The sequence below is a fragment of the Microcaecilia unicolor genome, chromosome 5, assembly GCF_901765095.1.
Source record: "Microcaecilia unicolor chromosome 5, aMicUni1.1, whole genome shotgun sequence".
Taxonomy (NCBI): Eukaryota; Metazoa; Chordata; class Amphibia; order Gymnophiona; family Siphonopidae; genus Microcaecilia; species Microcaecilia unicolor.
The window spans coordinates 358,873,274-358,891,887 of record NC_044035.1 but is presented as its reverse complement, the minus strand read 5'-3'; the positions used below and the strand labels follow the sequence as shown (position 1 = coordinate 358,891,887).

At 44.4% G+C, this 18,614-nt stretch overlaps 1 protein-coding gene across 1 annotated transcript in view; it reads left to right on the top strand.

The window, feature by feature from the left end:
* The window catches only part of LOC115471374 (Fanconi anemia group A protein-like), a 152,551-nt gene that overhangs the window by 73,524 nt on the left and 60,413 nt on the right, over positions 1-18,614 (top strand). The window contains exons 14-23 of the mRNA XM_030205072.1: positions 1,239-1,380; positions 2,974-3,107; positions 4,062-4,172; positions 6,973-7,068; positions 7,756-7,815; positions 8,381-8,469; positions 11,704-11,764; positions 11,853-11,902; positions 12,189-12,265; positions 15,757-15,867. Coding sequence (XP_030060932.1) covers positions 1,239-1,380; positions 2,974-3,107; positions 4,062-4,172; positions 6,973-7,068; positions 7,756-7,815; positions 8,381-8,469; positions 11,704-11,764; positions 11,853-11,902; positions 12,189-12,265; positions 15,757-15,867 — 931 coding nt within the window. The remainder of the gene's footprint in view (positions 1-1,238; positions 1,381-2,973; positions 3,108-4,061; positions 4,173-6,972; positions 7,069-7,755; positions 7,816-8,380; positions 8,470-11,703; positions 11,765-11,852; positions 11,903-12,188; positions 12,266-15,756; positions 15,868-18,614) is intronic.

Below are 18,614 nucleotides of genomic sequence, written 5' to 3'. Positions count from 1 at the left end.
TGCTAGGTTCTGTCCTTTCCATCTGCCCCACACGCTTGTTTACTGGTTTTCTGTCATTGATTGGTCTGTAGTTCAGAGAGGGAAGTTCATTATTGCTACATTATGGGGTCCTTTTACAAAGGCGCACTGAAAAATGGCTTGCTGTATTTTAGGCGTGGGTTTGGGGCACGCTCAGATCCATTTTTCAGCACGCCTGCAAAAAATGCCTTTTTTTTTTTTTTTGCCAAAAATGGACATGCGGCAAAATTAAAATTGCTACGCATCCATTTTGAGTCTGAGACCTTACCGCCAGCCAAAGAATTTGGGCGGTAATGACTTATGTGTGTCAGATGCCACTTGGCGCGCATCTGCTATACACGCCAGAAAATAAAAAATATTTTTCAGACGCATGTAGTGGATGTGCGCCAAAATTGAAATTACCACAAGGGCCACACGGTAACCGGGTGGTAACCCCAATTTAGCACGCATAGGCACCTACACGGCTTAGTAAAACGGGTCCTGTGTAGCCAGTAGTTCTCAGTCCCCACCTGCTGGCAGGAGGGCATATACCCACATATTAGGACTGGTCTGCAGGGACTGAAGAAAAGAAAATTAGCAGTTACGTTCTAGCGTCGATCTAGAGACATTTTGGACACATTCCCCTTCCCTCTTCCCTCCAGGTTTCCCTAATCCTTCTGTCCATTCCTACTCTTCCCCAATATCTCTTGTAGGTTTTTCTGCTGTATTAGCTTCATTTTACTGCATTGGCGTCTGCCTCTGTGGTCCGTTGTAAGCCACATTGAGCCTGACACTGTTGGGAAACTGTGGGGTACAAATGAGATAAATAAATAAATAATTTACCATTTCTGAAAAGCTGACACTGGAGCATCACAACATTTAATAAATTGGTCCTCTGTATATGCTTAAGAATTAACATTTAAGTTGAGTAGGAGTGAGTATGGTGAGAGGGGGTATGCATAGGAATGCTTTGGTGTAAAAAGAAACAGTTCATTGTACTCTGTTTTGCTTGTTTCACTACAGAATCGATTTGGGGTTTACTTGATTGGTGTGGTAGCTTGGTAATAAGATTTACAACGAGTATTGGTTTATTCTATGTACTTCATAAACTTTAACCAGTAAAGTATTTTAAAAAAATGGAACTGGTCCTCCAGTTTGGTCGCCTGTGTTTTGTCTGAAGGTTCTGCAGAGCTGCTTTGCTACAAGGAATGGTGTTCAGGTTTCCATGTTTTCTTTTGCAGATCTTTGTAGTGCTTAATGCAGAAAAGCTGATCAGACACTTACAGGAGGTTTTGGAGACCCAGGAGGTGAATTGGCAGCATGTGCTGAACTGTGTCTCTACTCTAGTCGTCTGTCAGTCTGAAGCTGAATTGCTAGTTAAAGGTAAGTTGAGAAGCTGCACAAGCTTATCTGCCAGTAGAATGAAATATCTAACTTTGTCAGGAGGGGCAACGTTGCGGAAAACCCAAAACGTGCATTGGAAAAGCCACACGTGCTTAGATCTTCAGACTAAATTCTGAGAGAGCTGTTGATGCCTCCCACTTGTGTGGCTGATCAGTCCTACTAATTGATAGAAAACTCGCCATTCACGACTGGGTCCATGGCTTTCTGTACAGGAAGGAGTTCTCTAATTTATTAAAATATTTATTTTATTTCATTGCATTTGCTATACTGCCTTTGAACGTAATATCAAAGTGGTTTACATAGTCCAAATTAAAACAGAAAAATATTCTAAATAGATATAAAAAAACATAATTAAACAATAATGACACTTAAGGAAGGGAATGTGAATAGTGCAACAATAGAAAACCAAATGCACTATTATCAGAACACATTAGGAATAAAGGGAGGGAAAAAAACCTACCCGAGATTCTCCATCATCCCACCTCTACTCTAACCTACTGTACTAAAATATTGCTTAAATGACCATGTCTTAAGGATTTCTTTTTTGTAATCTCAAATGTAAGGTTCTGGAGGAAGGGAATTCCACAACATAAGGCAGTATGGCTGAAACTATCTCGTGCAGAGGAAGCATGGGGGCTGTGTGTCAGCTGCTGTAAACACAGAGAACAGCTCTTTGTAGGAGCCTGTTTTAAGGAATTTGACTACAGAGTGATTATATTATCACAAATTAAACGGGCGCTAGCAAGGTTTTCCTCGGTGTGTGTATGTTTGAGAGTGACTGTGTGTGAGAGAGAGAGTGAATGTGTGAGTGTGTATGTGTGTGAGAGAGAGAGTGAGTCTGGGTGCGAGTGTGTGTGTGAGAATGAGAGTGTGTGCAAGTGCGTATGTGAGACACAGTGTGTGAGAGAGAGAGTGTGTTTCACACAGATACAGTGTGTGCGAGAGAGTGTGTGTGTGTGAGACATAGACTCTCTGTGAGACTGAGTGTATGAGACCAAGAGAGTGTGAGTGACTGTGTGACACATAGAGAATGAATGTGATACAGTGAGAGACAGTGTGTGAGAGAAAGACATTGATTGTGAGAGAGAGAGAGTGCGTGAGAGAGAGTGTGTGTGTGACAGAGATACCTCCCCCCCCCTCTCTCTGGTGTCAGGCCCCCCTCTCTCTCCCTGGTGTCTGAGCATTACTGTGCAGGACGCTAAGCTCTGGCTGTGCTTCAAGGAACTGACCAATCCTATTTAATAGAATGCACCTCCAACATTCTGAAGCCGAGAAACCTCGTGTGGTTGGTCACTTCTGCTTGTGACGAACCCGGAAGTACGTGATGTCAATTCAGGAGATGGATACAGAGAGCAGGAATGCCTCAGCCATGCAGTCACCTTCAGAATGTTGGAGGTGCGTTTTATTTTATAGGATAATGTTAATGGTTTTATAAGCTGTTAGTTTACACCTTAGAATCTTTTTCTCGCTGTATCCTCTTCCGAGTCTCCTGTTTGTTTCCACTTGAAACCCCTGACGCTCCTCTGTACACAGCATCCTGCAGCTTTCATTTTCTACACAATATCGTTTTAGATCTTCTAGTCCGCCTGCTGACCAAAGCCTTTGAGGGTTATGAGCTGGAATACATGATAATGGCATTTCTGCTGGCTCGTCAGTCTGCTCTTGAAGGTCCTGCTGCATTCATGTCGTACACAGAGTGGTTTAAGGTAGGAGATGTTCTGTAAGATGTGATACTTTTAATTAAACCAACACAAGATCTTTTCAAAAGTTCATGAAATTTCAGGATAAATATAATTTGTTCATGGAGACTGCGACAAAACAGTATTATTTCTTTAAGTGTATTTCTCCTGTTGGCCAGCAGGTGGTGTTTTCTTGTTGTAAAGCTGTGGCACAAAGTGACTGTTCATTGTTTAGTTTAGCATAGAGAGGAAGTAACCTAAAGTATACTTTTGAAATGTGCTGTTCTTGGCTCTGATTGGCCCAGGAGTTTAAATCCAGTCTGGAAATATTGCATTTTTCTCCATTCTCAGCCAGGGAGAGGAGAGAGAAAGATCTCTTTACTGAGACCATATGAGCAGTTATATTCTATAACCTATGAGCAGCTTTATTTCCTGTACTCCCCAGGCGCTATCCAGGTACTGGCTAAATGTTTAGATAGTTTTAATATTGATCCATATTCAGTTACCTGTTATTGTGTGCTGTTTTTGAGCCATCTGTTTTTAGGGTTCACTGTTCAATATTTTTATGACAATAAACACTTTTTAGTTTATTGACTCTGCTTGTCTGAACTGACTAAGAATCCTGGATGTTTGTGTGTTGGGTCTGTGGGTGCTTTCCAGGAACCGTGGGACCCCTGAGAATGTGACCCCAGTGTCCTAGAAATCACTGGGGAATAACTTGGGGGTGGGAGACTCCCCCAGAGGCAAGTGGAACCTAGTGCGTGGGGGTGGAGGGTTGACTAGTATCGAGCACATGCCTAGGTGCAGGCGGGCCTGAGCAGTGCTGAGGATAGACTCTCCAGGTGGCCGCGGGGTTAGCCCCAGGTGGGTGCTAGGTGTTCCGTGACAGAGACGTTGGACAAGGGGCAGTGAGGAGCTGCATGTTCTTGCCTACACAGGGTGATTGTGTGGCATTAATCTTTCATTGCTTTCTTTCTCTAGGTTTCTTTTGGAAATGCCAGTGGTTACCATGGCAGCAGTAAGAAATCTTTGATCTTCCTTTTGAAATTCCTTTCGGACCTGGTTCCCTTTGAAGCTCCCCATTACCTGAAGGTGAAATGCTTTGAGGTGGTATTGTGATGGTCAATGTTATAAGAAGGGCAAGAACAAAAATTAGGCAAAGATCATGACGAGACAGTGTTTGTTAGCTGCTGGCATGACAGGTGGAATGAGATTTGGATTTTGGATAGTTACTTTTCATTCCAAACACATGCTCAAGGTGAATTACAATTCAAATAACATAGTAAATGTTGACAGATAAAGATCTGCACGGTCCATCTAGTCTTCCCAACAAGGTGGCACTCTGCACAGATTCCAGTTCTTCATGACTGAACACTGGCATACTTAGAGGCATATTTTCAAAGCACTTAGCCTTCCAAACTTCCATAGAAACCTATGGAACTTTGGAAGGCTAAGTGCTTTGAAAATGAGCCCCATAATCTCTGTCTCTCCCTGTCAGTGTTGGGGCACAGACCGTAGAAGTCTGCCCGGCATCGATCCTACTTCTTAACTACTGGTGTTTTTTTTATTTTTATTTTTGTTACATTTGTACCCTGCGCTTTCCCACTCATGGCAGGCTCAATGCGGCTTACATGGGACAATGGAGGGTTAAGTGACTTGCCCAGAGTCACAAGGAGCTGCCTGTGCCTGAAGTGGGAATCGAACTCAGTTCCTCAGTTCCCCAGGACCAAAGTCCACCACCCTAACCACTAGGCCACTCCTCCGCTGTTGCTACTATTTGAGATTCTACTATTCCACTAGCAACATTCCATGTAGAAGTCGGCCCTTGCAGATCACCAATGTGGCCGCGCAGGCTTCTGCTTCTGTGAGTCTGACGTCCTGCACGTACGTCAGACTCACAGAAACAGAAGCCTGCTCAACCTTCTACATGGAATGTTGCTAGTGGAATAGCAACATTCCATGTAGAATCTCCAATAGTAGCAACATTCCATGTAGAATCTCCAATAGTATCTATTTTATTTTTGTTACATTTGTACCCTGCGCTTTCCCACTCATGGCAGGCTCAATGCGGCTTACATGGGGCAATGGAGGGTTAAGTGACTGGCCCAGAGTCACAAGGAGCTGCCTGTGCCTGAAGTGGGAATTGAACTCAGTTCCTCAGTTCCCCAGGACCAAAGTCCACCACCCTAACCACTAGGCCACTCCTCCACTGTTGCTACTATTTGAGATTCTACATGGAATGTTGCTATTCCACTAGCAACATTCCATGTATAAGTCGGCCCTTGCAGATCACCAATGTGGCCGTGCAGGCTTCTGCTTCTGTGAGTCTGACGTCCTGCACGTACGTGCAGGACGTCAGACTCGCAGAAACAGAAGCCTGCGCAGCCTTCTACATGGAATGTTGCTAGTGGAATAGCAACATTCCATGTAGAATCTCAAATAGTAGCAACATTCCATGTAGAATCTCCAATAGTATCTATTTTATTTTTGTTACATTTGTACCCTGCGCTTTCCCACTCATGGCAGGCTCAATGCGGCTTACATATTGTATACAGGTACTTATTTGTACCTGGGGCAATGGAGGGTTAAGTGACTTGCCCAGAGTCACAAGGAGCTGCCTGTGCTGGCAATCAAACTCAGTTCCTCAGTTCCCTAGGACCAAAGTCCACCACCCTAACCACTAGGCCACTCCTCCACTCCACTGTTGCCGTTGAAACCCACTCCAGGCCTTGATCCTGATCTGTCTTTGCCATTTACGTGAACCAGACCGTAGAAGTCTGCCAGGCATTGGTTTTACTTCCCAATTTCTGAGCTGCCATCAAAGCTCACTCCATCTATTAGTTCATTTCAGTACAGTTTTAATTGGATTCCATCCTTTTTCTATATAGAGATCCTTTGTGTTTATCCCACACTTTCTTAAATTCCATCACCATTTTCCCATCCCAGAAACAGCTTGCAGTTAGGGGCTTGTAATGAGCAGGGCAGCCACTGCTTAATATTTTCACAGGAATCTTTAAATGGATATTCAGCCTAAGTTGGACCTTTTTATATGTGGCCCTGAACTTGGGTGGATAAGTTACTAATAAAATTAGGACTGCTATTTACATGGTCCCCTTGAGCTTATCTAGATAGGAGCTGAACATCACTATTAGTTGCATAATGTTTGACCCTCCCTATAGGTAAGTGGATACATTTTGGCTACATTTTCCATTTACTGGCAGGAGATTTTTTTTCCCCCCCAAAACTATTTATGTAGTTAGCCTGTAATCCTGGCCTTAAAAGTGCTTTTGAATATTAACCCGTAATTATGTACCTGAAGCAATGGAGGGTGATGTGATTTACCCAAGGCCATGATGTCTCTCCTTGTGGTGCCAACCTTTCTCCAGATTCACTCGCTTTCAGTTAGAACAACTGCTTTTTCAATGGTTTTCCCTCCTCTTCATCTCCGGTCGGAACTTTCCCTTTTAAGATTTAAGGCCATTCTCAAGGCCCATTTCTTTTACCAAGCTTTTCCACTTGGACATAAATATAGGTAGGTTACTCCCGCTGTTGCTATCCCAGTTCAGCAAAATCCATTTTTATCACTGCCAGGTCTATTATTTTCTCTTTCCTCCCCACCTATTGTGATTTTTTTCCCTCCTTCCTCATTAAGGTTATTCCTTAAGCTTTAGTTGTTATGCTCCATTGTAATCCAATTGCCTTAGATAACTTTGTTTATATGCAGTATATTAAATAAACTTGAACTGTAAGAAGGGGATTTAAACCCTAGATTCCCTGATTCACAGCCCGCTGCTTCAGTCACTGGACTACCTTCTGCTCTGAGTTAGACTACACATAACCTGATGAATAGACGTATAGGATTCTGTCTAATCTGGACTTTCTCTTGCATAAGGTACACATCCTCTATCCTCCATTTGTGCAAACAAAGTACCGCCCGCTGCTGCTGGAATACATCACCCTGGCCAAAACTCGACTGGCAGATCTCAAGGTGACTAGTTGATTTTCTTTTTCTTGCCCGTGATCTCCGCTTTGTGGCACAGTACCACAGGGCCTGTTTCTCATAAACTGCATCATTCAGTGTTCTGGCTCTAAGAACACAGAGGTTAGTGTCCTTGTAGCAGTGCCCAGCACAGACCTTGTCCTGGCAAAGTGAGTCAGCAACCAAGTGTGGTGACTTGCTTGGTGATGCAGACAGCTAGTGGCTGTGTTACTGTACACATGCCCTGCCACAAAGTACATTAAAAGTTAGCTCTGTGCACCGCTATGTGGAAACTCCCTAGTTCAAGCTGTGAGTTGGGTCAGCCGCTCCCTGGATCGGTTGGGGCTGGAGGTACTGCAGAAGCCATGTTCACAAGCCCTAAGGGGAGGGAGTCATGGTCATTGCTTGAGGGTGACATCTAGTGGCTGGATGTAGACCCCCCACCCCCCTTGGTTGCAGGGTCCAGGAAGGAGCCTTGGTGCATGACCGCCAACCCAGAACCTTTACTATAAATGCCAGACTAGATAAGTGAGGAGAATATCAAATTTAAAAAAAAAATCCTTGGGTGCCCATGAATGTAGTCTAATGGTGCCATATCACAGTGTCAGCTGGAAGTACAAAGGAGCACGAGGAAACTGCTGGATCAGAAAGATTATCAGCGCATCAGATATCTGACATATATGATTTCTTTTTTAGGTTTCTATTGAAGACATGGGATTGTATGAAGATTTATCTTCAGCTAAGGAAGGTGCCCAGGTACTGCAGCAGATCTGCATGTTCAGCATAGCGCTGAGATTTGGGAATCTGGGGGATTTGAGAGGTGCTCTCATTGCACTTATGCATCTGATATTTTCCTACGGTGTGGAGCCTAACAACACTGCGGGTGTTTGCCGTGTATATGCTTAAGACTCTGAATCACTGTCTTTCCCAGTTTGCTGTGCATGGGCATGTAGTTGGGGGCCATGACTCCTCTTCCTGGTGTGCACTTTTAATTCCTAAAGTCTCAAGAACTGCGTGTTTCTTCAGTCAGCCATGATAGGCTGATGCCCTAAGCTGTATGTTGATGCATTTATAAAGTGATTGCTTGTATGTGACTTATCTATTTCTTCTAGATTGATCATATATATATATATATACACACACACATATATATTGTATCTGACATCTATCTATATCTTATTGGTTGGTTTACTCACCTTGATATACTGCCTTTCAACAAATCAGTTTACAATAACAAATAACTAAAATTCATAAAAATAGCAAGCGGATTTCTTATATTATGGGGTCTTTTTTTTCTCCTTTTGTTATCTGCATGAGAAAGCCACAGTCCCAGGCACTTCAAGATGTGGAAAAGGCTATCAACATATTTGAAAATACAGGAAAAATACCAGCTAGCGTGATGGAGGCCAGGTATTTAATTGTTCCTTGAATTTTAGAAAAGGAAACTGAGGAATACATAAAATTGATAAACAGCCTGGAATCTCTCTGCAAATTTGTCACAAGAGTCGGTAATTTTACAAAAGATTTTCCTTATCTTCCTTCAGACCAGTTCAGAATATATAGGTTTGCCCACTATCAGGAGTTGGAGACAGAGAAAGAAAGCCTGCAGATCCTGCCCTATATAGAGAGCATTGTTCAGCCTGTAGCTTCCTAATATACTCTTCCTTCAGCATATGGTAGATTGGTAACTCTTGCAGCTTTGCTTTGTGTATCTGGCAGTGCTCCTGAGAAACCAGTTAGAGAGCCAAAGCCTCCCAGAGGAGTGGCAGCAGTGCAACGGCCTCCTGTTTCCCGGTCTTGGCCAACTAGTTCCTTCACATTTTTTTATTTTTCTTACATTTGTACCCCGCGCTTTCCCACTCATAGCAGGCTCAATGCAGCTTACATATTATATACAGGTACTTATTTGTCCCTGGGGCAATGGAGGGTTAAATGACTTGCCCAGAGTCACAAGGAGCTGCCTTTGCCTGCAGTGGGAATCGAACCCAGCTCCTCAGGTCCAAAGTCCACCACTGTAACCACTAGGGCCACTCCTCCAGGGGGATACCTTCTTTTGTTTTTATTTTTTTATTTGTACCCCGCACTTTTTCCCACTCATGGCAGGCTCAATGCTGTCTGCTGTCTGTTGGCTGCTCTCCCCTCCACCCTCAAGTGAAAAGGTAGGTATTTAAAAAAAAAAAAAAAAAAAAGCTCAAAAGTAAGGGGAAGCAGCTTTAGGAGCTGAGCACTGCAGGGAGGAGCAATCTGTGAACTGGCTGGTGAGAAATCAGTGGGAAGGTCTGCAGCAGGGTTTGCCAGGTGGAAAATTTTTTTCCCACCCAAACGAGCCCAAAACCCGCCCAAAGTCAAACCCTGCCCCTGACACCCCCACCCCCACCGTCATCAACCCTGCCCCCGCTGTCATCGGCCCCGCCTCTTCCGTCACCGGCCCCGCCTCCCCGTCATCGGCCCCGCCCAAAACGTCACTAACTCCACCCAAAACGCCACTAGCCCCGCCCCCGCGGCCCGAAAAACTGCAAAAAAAACCCGCCGAAAGACCCCAAAACAAGCCCAAAAAACCGCAACCCGCTGTGGGCAAACATTTCCCGCGGCGGGTCGCGGAAAACCACCCAATTGGGCAGGAAAACTGCCCACCTGGCAACACTGGTCTGCAGCAGTTGAGTCTGAAGCCACAACTGTCGCTGGTGGTTTGGCTGCAGGGTCAGTTGCAGAGGCAGCTAGTTTATCTGTGGTAAAGGTTGCAGGTGTAGTGGCAGCATGGTTCCACCAGCTTGGAAGACTGCGTACATATGCCCTTGAACAAAGGATAAGAATTGTATTTTTTGTTTGAAAGTTTGACACAGACTCCATTCTTCATTTGCTCACACTGGTTACCTGTGGAGGCAGGATGGTATTTAAGATCTGTGGGGCGGCTCCAGAGTTTTTGATGGATCTGACACGCCATCCTTCTTGGGCAGCTCCAGAATTGGATTAAATTAAATTTCCTGGCTGTCAATATGATTAAACTGTGTACAATCTTCACCTTCATTTTCATATTTGGTGGTCTCAATCTGTTTTAATTCAGGAGCATCTGTCAGTCGTTATCTGCTTTCCATATCGTCATGCTGATCAATACATAGACTGGTGGGTTGTGTCCACCTACCAGCAGGTGGAGATAGAGAGCAAAGCTTTTGCCTCCCTATATGTGGTCATGTGCTGCCGGAAACTCCTCAGTATGTTCTCTATCTCAGCAGGTGGTGGTCACACACAGCAGCAGCTCTGGCTAGGTCTCCAAGCCTAATTGTTAGGTTTTGTCAATTCAAGCTTCTCCTTCTTACCTACAAATGCAATCAGTCTGCTGCCCCTCACTATCTTTCTACCCTCATCTCCCCTTACGTTCCCGCCCGTAACCTCCGTTCACAGGATAAATCCCTCCTCTCAGTACCCTTCTCCACCACCGCCAACTCCAGGCTCAGCTCATTCTGTCTCGCCTCACCCTATGCTTGGAACAACCTTCCTGAGCCCTTACGCCAAGCCCTCTCCCTGCCCGTCTTCAAGTCTTTGCTTAAAGCCCACCTCTTTAATGCTGCGTTCGGCACCTAACCCTTACCGTTCAGTGAATCCAGACTGCCCCTATCGGACCGACCGTTCACTTGTCTATTAGATTGTAAGCTCTTTGAGCAGGGACTGTCTCTCTTTGTTAAATTGTACAGCGCTGCGTAACCCTAGTAGCGCTCTAGAAATGTTAAGTAGTAGTAGTAGTAATTGTACAAAGGACATCACAAATTACCATCCGATTGCCAACCTGCCATTTCTGTCCAAATGAAGGAAAAGGTGGTCCTGGATCAACTCCAGAAATTTCGGGAAGACACAAATGTCCTACATCCTAACCAGACAGGTTTTCACAGAGTTCATACTACCAAGACTATGTTACTAGGAGGCATATTTTCAAAGCACTTAGCCTTCCAAAGTTCCATAGAAACCTATGGAACTTTGGAAGGCTAAGTACTTTGAAAAAATGCCTCAGTGCATTGTTGTGATTCCGCTTTTATCTTTCTCAATGATCGAATATAGTGGAAAAATCTTAAAACGTTTGCTAATTGTTTCATGTATCTATAAGACCATGAATTGTCTTACTGTATGATATGTATCCTTTATTGTTTTTTGTTGTTGTTTAATTGTTTAGAGGCCTTTTTTATTTTAAACCATCCACAAAGAGACATAAGAACATAAGCATTACCATACTGGTAGGTCCATCAAGCCCAGTATCCTCTTCCAACAGTGGCTAATCCAAGTTACAAGTACCTGTAAAGATCCCAAAGCAGTACAATACATTTTATGGTGGCCCTTCAGTTCAATTCTGCACCTCCCTCCCCTGAGACCTCTGCCAGTTCACTTCCCTGTTCAGGTTTGACAATGATCCTCACTCCTGCCCTGCTGCACTCCCAGTATGGAGAGCCCCGTACAGAGCTTTGATACATCCCACCCCTGTCTTGCAGTACCCCTTGCTGTTCCAGTATTGAGACCCCTGTTCATCTCTCCCTCGGTGTATCTTGGTCTTGGCATGTGGCTCTCCATGTTTTCAGTCTCTGTCCTCTGGGTGTATCCGCAGAGCTCTTCCTGTGTTTATTTTGTCAGGCTTTTGACACTTCTTTTCTTTCTTAGCATTTTTCGCAGACCATACTTCACTGGCCGCTTCCTTCCCATGTTGCTCAAGCCACGAGTGGTCAGTATGCATTTCATTTGCCTTTTACTGTGGATGCCTGTTTGTGAAAGAAAACATATTTCCATTTATCATTGCTTTTATCTTGCAGTTGCCAAAGGCTGCTGACTCATGGATGGCATTCATAGATGCTTTAAAGAGGTAAGGGGACAGACCAGTCACCTGGTTTACAGAGTAGAGGGTGGCCTGTGTGTGCCCTTTTATAACATAACATAACATTTTCAGTAGCACAGAGGCGAAGGTGGACTTTAGAAAATGAAGGTCTATCTTCAGGCTGCTCGTAGGAATTTTTCTTAGGGGTTGACACGTTTTAGGTCCTTGAGATTATAGACCTCATTGGATGTGCATCTGTATGTACTTTGTTTCTTAAAGGGGGTGTGAGGATCTATTTTGATATTTGTTGTTTTAATTTTGTTTTGGATTGCAGAGCAGATAAAATCCCGGCCAGTGTGTACTCTGAATATATCCAGGGCTGTCACTTGCAGAAGCAGAAACTGCTGGAAGGTGAAAGATGTTTGGTCATGGTGTGAGGTGACATTCTGACATTTAAATGATAGGAAATTATGCACTGAGAAGACAGAGGCAGCTGCCAAGGTGATATCAGATAATGTGGTATCCACTAGAGCTGTACCGAATATTTGTATTTTAACTGATTCATCCCCGAATAGTGCCCCAAATACATTATACTTACTCAGCAAATAGTGTTTTAAATGTGCACACACTCCCTCCCACCACACCTCGCAAAATAGTTCCTTCCCACTTACCTGCTCAGCGCAGCCTCTTTGTTGAAAAAAGTACAGCAGAATCAGTGATAGTCGGGGGAAACCAACCCCCAGGGACTAGAAGCATTGCAGGCAGAAGAGCCAGCCCCCGCAGTGATGTCAGCAACAGTCCCACTGTCTGATTAGACACAGGAATTGAAAGCCAGCCCCTACAGTGATATCAGCAGCAGTTTCGCTGTCTGATTGGGCACAGGAGTTTGCGAGGTGCAGTAATGTCTGCATTCTGCCATGGAGCATTTGGTTTCAGTTCTGAATGGTGCTATTGTTTTAAAAATACTCTGCTTTTCCATTTCGACAGAAGTTAAATCACTACCTTAATGTAATGCACCTTGGGCTACTGCTGAAAAGGCATGAGCTGAATCCAAATTCTCTCTCTCCAAGATTAGCACATAGGGTTATTTCCAAATGCCCAGAAATGTGGCAGCCATCAGTCAGGTCAATTAAGAACTTTGTAATATTCTAGTTATTGAAGATGGAGGATTTGTACTTCCTGTTACTTTGTTGACCGGAGATCTGGCGGCGATTGCTAAGCTGATTTGTACTGCAATGGATAAAAAGTCTGGTATGGAAAGACTTTACGATTATGGATGAAGATCTGAGCAAAGCAATCTGCAGAATGTACGGAAATGATTTTGTGTGGTGTTGGTCGGTCTAAGAATTCCATGACCTCTGCTTTAAACAATCACTTAAAGCACAAACATCCTGAGGAATTTAAATCTGTTGGTGAAGTGTGATACTACGCACATCCAAAGTCTAGTCAAGAAAAATGAAAACCAACAAAGTGTAAGAGATCTGATATTAAAAAAAAAGTGGATAATAGATAGCTTGGAGACCCAAAAGATTCACGAAGCTATTGGTGAAATGATAGCCGTAGATGTCCAGCCTTTCTCTATTGTTGAGGACATTGGCTTCCAGAAGTTAGTAGTGGCTTTAGAACCTAATTTGAAATTGCCATCAAGGAAGTATTTTTTTTAGAAAAGATCATCCTATGTTTGTATGAACGGATCAAAGGTAACATTCAAGCAGGTATTGATAAGGCAAACAAAATATCTCTCACGACTGATTGTTAGACATCGGAAAACACAACTGAATCATTTGTAAGTATTACTGCTCACTAGATTTGTGATGATTTTCAGTAATAGTTTGCTGTCTTGCATTGTAAGTATTTTCATGGTAGTCGCACTGCAGCTTATCTAGCAGAAGATCTGATGGAAATGCTCACAAAGTGTAACATTGAGAAAAGCCAAGTCCGTGTTGTCTTACGAGACAGTGGGGCCAACATAACTAAAGCTCTGAGGTCCCAATGCTCAAAACTCCAGCGCTGTATGGAACAGTGCCAGAAAATAGCACCAGAACAACACGGGAAAAAAACTTCCTAATGCTCAATGCTAATAGTATGCAAATCATCTGTGCACTGTTAGTGTTGAGCATTAGGAAGTTAAGAGGGAGGATTGTGCCTGGGCATGCGCACAAGGCCTGCGTATAAGCAAAGCTCTTTTCTCATGCCAAAACTGGGGAGCAGGGAGCCCTGCATAGCCAGGGGGGAGAGGCACTGGTTTGGCATATTGGAGCCTCAATGCTACCAGCCTTCAAGAGGATCATTTCCAGTGCTTCCCGCTAAAACCTGGTAGCAACCCATGAGTCACCTGTTGAAATCATATGGCATTGTACTGTGACTCCACTGCACTTGAATTAACAGGTCACTTCAGACACCCTAACATCAGTTCCGAGCTGGCGTAAGGTTTCCAGCGGTAAGGACGCCCTTGTTGAGTGCGCTGTCCTCTGAGCATCGGAGGGAATAGGAAATGACCTCATTTACATTCTTTTGACTACATTACCATGCTATTTGTGCTGAACGAGGGTGAGCTCATTGTTTCCCATTGAAAGGGCCTCTGAGCATTGTGCACAGGTCCAAGTGATGTGCTGCTCTTTAATTTGTCGATGTGGCTCAGTACGTCTTCCAAGTTCGCCAAGATTTCTTTCAGTTCCTCCACAACATTGCCCTTGCAAGCTATTTCTGATACAGTAGATCTCTTCTGTAAAGACTGAAGCAAAGAATTCATTCAGTTTCTCTGCTATGGCCATGTCCTCCCTGGGTGCCCCTTTTGCTCCTTCATGATCTAACGGTCCCACGGATTTCCTCGCAGTTTGCATCTAACTTGCCAGTACTTATGTTATTATTTTTTTCATTTGGGTCCTTTTTTAATTCTTTGAAGGGCATTCTTTTGGCTCTAATAGTCTCTTTCACTTCACCTTTTAACCATGTGAATTTGGAATGTTTTCTTTTTTTTAAAGGAAGCTTGCCAAATTTTCAATAGCTTCCTAAATCTGATCTACATTTACTTCTACTTTTACATGGATATTTCATTTGTTGTTTATGTGTTGTCTTTAGATAAACGTCTGCTAAATCCTACTGAAATAAACAGGTGATCTCTGATTTAATGTTGTTTCTTTTATTATTTATGTTAAAGTTCTCAATGCCCATTATTCGTATTCAGCCGCATGATGTTTTTTTATTATTTGTATTTGGCTAAATAGTAAAATATACTCTTCACTACAACTTTAGTATCCACAGTAAAGAATCCCTTAATTCTCAGTCTAAATGTTAAGGCATTGTGCTTCATTTCAAACAAACGATCTGTAGTATTTCATTTTCCATTTGGTTTAAAAATAGCAATAAGTGGTTTCCAAACCTGGGTCCTTGGAACGTTTCAAGTTTTTTAAGCGTATTGTGACATCTTAAGGTTTAGACTGAGGATGAACAAATTCTTCATTGTGGGCAGCATGTTGTCTGTTAAAAAAAATGTGATCACACTGAGAGTTCTTAGGCCGTTTAATCAGTGCTGTGAATGGGACCTTCAGAGATAAGTTGGGTCGTACCGTGAAGCTTAGCATTGCTATTACTGTTCCCACTTTCAGATTATATCAGGCATTGTAACAATTCTCTGCATGCTGAACTGTGTCCATATTGAGCTGTGCCTGTAGTCCTCTGTCATTGAGGGCTACAGGTGTACTGGGGTTATGAACTTGGTGTTCCCACTGAGCCTTTGAGGTGTTTGGATGGTAAGAGTTCTGGTTTTGTTTACTACTTTTTGAGTTTCTTCCCCTTTATCTTCCTTCTGAATCCAGCTGTTTCCCAGGTCCAGCACAGCTGGGTTAGTGGAGATGCAGGAAGGATTGAAATATTGTAGTGCATTTCTCTCTCCCGTGCAGGTGGATCAGTAGTGGAAATGGACATAGACCAGTCAGAAGAGCCTTTCAAGTTGCTGAAAGCTGCACTGGAAGAAATGAGACAACTGATGACAGATTCCAGCAGATCTGATGGTGTGTAATTACATCTGAACATTCGTTCCAGGGAGAAGGGTACAGAGAAAGGGCAAGCGATTCCAGTAAACCTTGGTATAAGGGGTGTTTGTAGAAGCCAGTCTGTTTAGAAATGGTACAAGTAAGGGCGACCAAAATGATTAAGGGAATGGAATGCTTCTCATGATGCTAAAGAGTTTAAGGGCTCTTCAGCATGGAGAAGAGATGGCTATGGGGGGATATGATGGAGATCTGTGAAATCCTGAGTGAAGTGGAATGGGTAAACGTGAATTCTTTGTTTCCATGGCATCCCTCCAGGTCGGCATAGATGGGTTATACACTCCAACCACCGAGAACAACTAACTTCTGAGTTTGGCTATAAGCCTGCTGTGCAGTCCCTCAGGGAGCTGGTAGTTCTTAGTTTCCAGCAGGTGGTGTACTTGCAGTCCTGGTCAGATACTTAGGTGTTAGGCCTGTTAGGGGTCGTTGGTTTAAAAAAAGCCCCAAAACAAAACAGAAAGCCATGTTGGTATTCCCTCTCAGAGCTGGTCAAACAGTTTGACCAGGAGTTAAGGCACGTGGGGGTCTCTTTCACCCTGGGGTTGTCACACCCAGGTGTCCAGGTCCCACCCCCCCCCCTTCCGCATCCTTTTGGGACAATATTGGTGGTGTGCCTCAATTGTGCTCCTCTGCCGCTGGGCAGACAGCCAGTCTTTAACGCCTGTGGGGTCTGCTGTTGTAATTGAAAAGAAAAAGTGTCTGCCTTAGATTTTTTCCCTACTGCTGCAGAGCTGCTTTTGGCTGGCTGTTTAGTGCTGTCTTACCCTCGCAGCTTGAGGGTTTCTCGTGCCGGGGTGAGGGCTGCTGTTCTTCCTCTGAATGGTCCGGGTATCTGTGGGGGGGGAGGGGGAGGGGACAGAGGCTGTGAGTGCTTCTCTCTCTTAGCGCCAGGTGGCAGCCATGACGAACACGGAGCGGATAAAAAAGTGTCCTTTTTTGTCCTCTTGTTCCTGCCAGGGAGTGGATGGGACTTGGTGGGGGCCTATAAGTTTTTTGTAATCTACTTAGAGGTTTGGACTCTGATTCAGCAGCCGATTCAAGAGCCAGGAAGGAGGAGTCCAGCAGAGAGACCTTCAAGGCTGGTGTTTCAGCTGCTTAGGAAGTGGTGGCAGCTTCAGTTTTGGAGAGAACTGCTACCATGGTAATTTCAGCATCAGGGAATGAGCAGCTGTCGTGTCTTGTACCCATGGCCAATTTATAGCAGTCATGACCTGAGGTCTCCGGGATGGGATTTCTCACCTGAATTTATTCTAACCATGTATAGTGTTTTTTTTTGCATGAGGCTGCAAGGAGTCCAGCATATCAGGCCCTGAGGTCTGCTAGGGCCCCCTCTTCCACCTCCGCAGCCATCTTGCAAGCATCAGAGACTGTATTGGGAAGAAGAAGAGCTCTTAGAGGCAGGCTGTTTCCTTTCAGAGGAGGAGGACTTGGAAGAAGCAGAGGATGAGACCCACATCCCTCAGGAAATGGATGCTTGGATGGAGGATCTTCCTCTTGGAGATGATTCTTCAGTCATGTGCATGTTTCATTGGGATGAGTTGTAGGAGCCCATCAGATATCTTCAGTCTTGAAGTTTGAGGAGGACACTGAGGAAGCTTCCTGCACTTTAGAACCAGTGATTAAGGGGATCCATAAATCAGCAAAATCCTTTCCTGTTCATCAGAATATTAAAAATATTATTCAGGCACAGAGGAATTCCCCAGATGCTCCTTTCAAACTGGCAAGATCTATGGTTTGGCTGTATCCAATACTGGAACAGGATAGAGAGCCTCTTCATCCCCCAGTGGCGGATGCCTTGGTCTCTGCAGTCACTAAACATAATACGGTTCCAGTGGATGTTGGTACAGCTGTGAGAGATCCTCAGGACTGCAAGATAGAGGCTCTTCTCAAGCAAAAGTTTGATGTGGCTGTGTTGGCTGTTAGGCAGCTGTCTGTGATGCTCTGTCACCTGCTTAGAGTGTCAGCTAAGTCCATGGCTCTGAGTGTCATGGCCAGGAGGTCCTTATGGTTGCGGGGCTGGTTGACAGATGCAGCTTCTAAATCGAAGTTGAGGAAGTTTCCCTTTAAAGGTTCTCTGCTGTTTGGTAAGGAGCTGGTTAAGCTTGTCAACAGTCTGGGGAGACAAAAGTTCCCAGACTACCAGAAGATAGGCCGAAGATGGCTGCTAGAGGTGCATCTGGTAGAGGGCGCTTTAGAGATTCTCGTGGGTGTAGACCAGGATGGGTTGGTGGTAGCCAGCACAGTTGTTCTTTCTAGAAAACACATTTATTTTGTGGGGGCCAGGACTATGGTCCCTTTTCTTCCTTGCCCGGACATTTGGCTCAGTGAAAGTGTCCGTTTCCAGTTGCAGTAGGAGCAAGGTTGAGAGAGTTTTATCGGAACTGGATTCAAATTACCGATGATCAGTGGCTTCTGGAGATCGCGCACAACAGGTATTCCCTAGAGTTCGCTTGTCCCCTCCCAGATGCCTTTTTAGAGTCTCCCTGTCGGATAAGGTGTAAAGCGAGAGCTGTCAGGGAGACTCTGGATAGGTTGATCCATCTCTGGACAGTACTGCTGGTCCCACGCGACAGACTAGGCACTGGGCAAATCTACTTTGAATGGGCTCCTTCCAGCCTGTTTTGGACCTGAAGGGGGTGAATCGTGCCCTTATTAGCTGCCTTTTCACATGGAGACTCTACAGTTGGTTATAGTATCCATGTGGCCTG